Genomic DNA, 5,026 nt, shown 5'->3' on the forward strand with positions numbered 1-5,026 from the left:
TCCGGTGTCAGCATCTGTGGATGTGTTGGCTTCATCCCGCAGTCTTAACATGTGCGCCTCGGGTCATTTATAAACTGGGTGTAAATGATTGTCTGTGTCAGCCCTGTGATGGACGGGTGGCCTGCCCTAGTGCAGGAACAAATACGGTAGTTTTAAGGTAACAGTCAGCCAGACATTCAGGAGCTGGAGGACGAATAATAGGACAGATATAGAAATATATGTTTGTTTGTTTGTTTGTTTTTCTTATGAAAAAAGAGTGGAAACGTGCGCGTGTGTGCAGCTATCTCAAAATGCCTCTTGTTACTTATTAGTTGTTTCATATTATTTCTATTCACTTTAATTTAAAAACCAAAGTTTTTAAAAGCCTTTCCCGTTGGCATGTACTCGTCTCCCACCATCTGTGCTGCAATGGAATTCTCCCATTAGTTAATTAATGTCTGTGGTAATGGTAAAAAAAAACCCGCTGTGTGCAGTTAGTTTGGTTAGCTGACAAAAGGATAACATACATGTGGGCATACAAACCACATCCCAGTGAGTCTTTTAGAAGTAAAACTGAAAGTGTTCAAGGCTGCACAAGGCCAAACAGTTCAGGAACCAGGATGAGTGAGTGTGATCTCCAGTCCCTCAGACTACACTGCTCTAAGAATGGGTGCAGTTCTGTAGGGTCACAGTTCATCGCTGTATCCACAAATTCAGGTTAATACTGAACCGTGTAATTTTAAAAAAGGACATAAACGAGATGACGAAACATTACTGCCTTCTCTGGTCACAGACTTGATGAACAGTAATCAGGCACAATATTGTCTGACAGATCGATATTCTTTTTAGGAACACCTGATAAAATAACACATTGATTCGTGCCATATAAAAAGTGAGACATGTCAATTCAGATTCTTTGTCAAATATACACTAACGAATCATTTTACATCAGCAGCCTAACCACTGTCATGATAATAAATACTAGTTAATCTATAGCACCAAATCATCAGCCAGTCACCTGTGAGCTACAACATGGCAGAGCTGCCTGTCACCTGACAAACAGGACATACATGACAATAAGAATAAAATGTGCAGCTGCTTCAGTGTTTCTGTCACTTTGTGCAGATCTTGACTCGTCAGTAATGTTTGTAGGCTGAGTGCATTTTAAAACTGTGCAAACTGCACTACAAGGTGGAATATTTGCAAAATCCTGACTACATCATGATATTTTGTCTCAAAAATGAACCCTATGAATATGTCAGTGCGATTAGGATGAAATTATTGTGTCACCAACATTTTAATGTTAGACATATAATTCTAACAGCCTCTGTAAACTAATATCCGGGCTGCTCGAGGCTCTGTTTTCTCTGACAGTTTCAATCAAAATTAGAAACGCTGCTCTGAGACTGAGAGAACTAACAGTGCTGCCTGCTGTGCAAACACGTTATTCATGGTTACGTACAGTTTTAGACTGATGTGGGCCAAAGCCTAGCACAGCCTGTGACGTTATTGTGACACATTTTATGAGTGAACTTGGCTTTAAGTGACTGACAGGTTTCTTTGAAAAACACTTTCTTATATCCAGCTTCTTCCTCTTTGCTGCCGTCCTCCTCTCCTCCTCGCAGCGCAGGCTTGCCGCTACTGAAACTAAACAGAGCTCCCTGAAAGGCTCAGCCAATCACATTGGCCATATTTGTCACATGACGTAGGACTCCAGTAGAGCACGTAATTTAACTCTTTCTGCTCCGCTGGGTGAATGAGACGTCGACAGATCGGTTTTTTTTCTATCGGGTTTGATTTTCTTTACTCAAAGAGATCAAATTATTGGTGGGGACACGTCCCTTCCGTCCATGCCAAATCTACACCCTTGCTTGTCACCCATTGGATTATTTCTGGAGACATTTTTAATGCTGGCTTCAAGTGCAGTTATTCTAAGAAGGAAACAAAACTGTGCAAAGTTTATGAAACGTTACTGCATTACTAATATCAACTAGAAGTGAAAAAATGATGAACCTCTCACTCCTTTATATTTTGCATCCAAACAGCCGTACCTTTTCAAATTAAAGTCTGCTAATAGTTCTTTTTGAAAGTCTTTCGAAGTTCTAGACATCAGCTGCTTTTTCACTCATATTCAGTCCTCGTGCTGGATTTTTGTTTGTTTAGAGCATAAAAAGGCAGTTAATTGAAAGGATGAACCAGTGTTGTGTCTTCACATAACAACATTAGGCACGTTGTTTCTAGTGCCCTGGTGCAAAAACACATGGAAAAATCTGAAAAGATGCAAAAGACAACAGACTGACAGGCATAAAATAGAAGTGTTGCACCAACAAGGTGATTCCCAAAGAACTGTTAGCTAAACACCTGCTATATCTCAGCGTGATGTGCAGTTTGCCCTTCAGAAAATATGAACGACCTGGACAGTTGGAGGAAAAAGAAGAAGTGGCATGTCTAAGAGAATATTTGCGCCAGGTGAACAATATCTGGAAGTCATGAGAGAAAATTCAGCAAAGACCTGACATGGATTCAGAGACGCATCTGGCCCTTCAGCTGATCCATCTCCTCTTCATCAGAAATGGTCTCAGTGGGAGGGTGGCTGTGAAGAAGCCATCCATAAGGAAGGAGCACACAAAGGCTGAGGTGTGCCAAATTACACAAGAGCCAGGCTGAAACTCGGTGGCTACAGATCCTATGGAGTAATTCATCTGTGTTCAAAATATTGGAGGGAGGGGACCATCAGAGAACTATAACTGTGGGTGTCAGTGGAGGATCGGGCGTGGTTTGGGGCTGATGTTGGGGAAGTTGTTTGAATGATCAATGCAGAAAAGTGCAGCCAGATTTTGATCCATCATGCAACACCATGTGGAAAGAATCTAAATATTTTAGCACAACAATGATCCCAAACATAGAGTATATTTACATGTGTGCTTCCCCATGTTTCAGTACAAATATAAAGAAATGAGGGGCAACTCAAGACTTTTGCACAGTGCTACATGATTTCAACACACATCAATTCCATTGTAAAAAGTCACTGTGGGTCAGCAGAGGAAAAGCTTGATGAAAGCAGCTGTGTTAAACTGTCAGTGCAGCCGGTACGAGGTGCAGAGCGAACGGCTCCACGGCCCTTTTTGAACGGAGCCTTCGGCCTCGTTGTCCCATTCTTTCAGCCCACACGCACTGCATGCTCGAGACACGCACACCAAACCACAATATCTGTACGTGGTCATCACCAGTGAGACGTGTATGATTCTCAGCCGTGTCAGGCTAATTATCTTACAATGCGCACTGCTGCTGTTGATAAGTGTGGTCATCATAAACCTCGTTCTTGTGTGCGTGACCTTAGATGAAACTCGACACAGATGGTCCACTGTGCCTTTTTTCAAACAGATCTATTCACAGAGGATTGTTGCCAGGTGTGATCAGTCCAGCTATCACCTTGTGCCTGAGCATAACGATAAAGGCCAGATTATGCCGTAGTCGCTTGTCTTTGTGCGCCGAGCCGAATGGCTGCATCGTTTCCAGCGCAGTTCTTGGTCACTCTCTGTGTCGCAATATCAGCAAACACAGCACCCAAGCAAACTCATAAATCACATCACACAGCAATTCTTTATTTGTCATTTATTTATTCCTTTCATCTTTTTTCTGTACTAGATTATTGCAATCTGGTTAATTCACATTCAAAAAGCAGTCGTTGACCAGACGCATTGAAATCGATGATATTTATTTTTTTACAATAACCATTATAGGCCCCATAGAGACTGGAAAACCCAATCCAAAAAAAGAAACATCTGTATGGTTTTCTGCACTTTATTTTTGTTTTCATGTCTTTTTGTTTTCATAGTAATTACAAAAAGGAAAAATATATATAACAATAATCATAAAAAGGATCGTTTTAGGTAGCGGTTTAGGAATATTACGACTGGCAAACAATCACAACACAGCACAAGTACCTACTTACTGCAAGAAATGAAAGGTACAAAAATGAAAACAAAAGCAAAGAAGCGCACATGGAAAAGGAAAAATCAAAGAAAACGGCACCTATGAAGTCGAATACAATAAGCGACCGAGGGGACGAGAAAGTACAGTCTATGAAAAAGCAAAACAAAAAAATCCCAAAACAAAGGCTGTTTTCTTGCTTTTTTCCTTTTCTATTCATTAAAAAATAAAATAAATTGCATGACCTGGGGAGTGATTGGTGGGAGGGGGGAGACGGGGCGGACGAAGAAGCTGGTGGGGGTTTTGGCGGGACAATAAAAAATACTGCACGTACAATACCTTGGTTCTCTTTCCTCCAGCTAGCGCTCACTGCTTTCCTCACCCACTTTTTCCTTTCTTTATTTAATAGCATATCCCATTAATATTCCTTTCCCCCGCTGCTCCTAATAGCCGCGCCCAGTGGCGCGATCGTTAGAGTTTTACATGTGAGTAGCAAATGACACTTTGATTGGCTGTGATGTGGAGATGGGGGTCCCCCGCCGGCTCTGGGTCGGGGGCCCCGGCTGAGCTGCGAGATCCTGCCGAGCCTCGGTCTCACTGCGCGTGCTGACTCAGTGTGTGGTTCTGCAGGGAGAGGGCGAGAGGGAGAGATAGGGAGAAAAAGTGAGAACACATGATGAGAGAAATAATGGGCTACATGAGCGGAGTGCTTTCCACTTGCCCCCCCACCCAATAATAGAGCAGAAACACAGCCGCCTCCCACAGCACAGACAGCGAGGCCTCCTCGCTCCTCCATACGCCGGCTGACGAAAGAAGAGAACGGGAGAGAAACGACTCTGCGACGTACCGGTCGGTGCAGCACAGAGCCTCACGTGTGCTAACGGGAAAACAACCGAGGGAAAAGAAAAATGGCAGTTTGAAAGCAATTTAAACACCAAGCTCAACACGCGGCCAACAATAGAGCAACAACAGATCCGCCATTTTTGCAGATGGAATAGGAAGTCCGTAGGACCAACTCAAGACCGTGTAGTGTTTGGAGCGCCCCGGTTTGTTTGTCAGGGCCTTGAAACCCTCGTAGCTTTTCATATTGTGATTCATATTTTACAGAAAGTGT

At 42.9% G+C, this 5,026-nt stretch overlaps 1 protein-coding gene across 3 annotated transcripts in view; it reads right to left on the reverse strand.

The window, feature by feature from the left end:
- Nucleotides 1-3,767: 3,767 nt before the first annotated feature.
- Nucleotides 3,768-5,026, reverse strand: part of znf423 (zinc finger protein 423) — a 130,482-nt gene continuing 129,223 nt past the window's right edge. For all 3 annotated transcript variants that reach the window (XM_085281412.1, XM_085281410.1, XM_085281411.1), the window contains one exon: nucleotides 3,768-4,536. In XM_085281412.1, the coding sequence (XP_085137538.1) occupies nucleotides 4,507-4,536 (30 nt within the window). In that variant the 3' untranslated portion in view covers nucleotides 3,768-4,506. The remainder of the gene's footprint in view (nucleotides 4,537-5,026) is intronic.

The sequence above is a fragment of the Mchenga conophoros genome, linkage group LG7 (assembly GCF_057382185.1).
Source record: "Mchenga conophoros isolate Kocher_MC1m ecotype Shallow Benthic linkage group LG7, M_conophoros_male_GT1.1, whole genome shotgun sequence".
Classification (NCBI taxonomy): Eukaryota; Metazoa; Chordata; class Actinopteri; order Cichliformes; family Cichlidae; genus Mchenga; species Mchenga conophoros.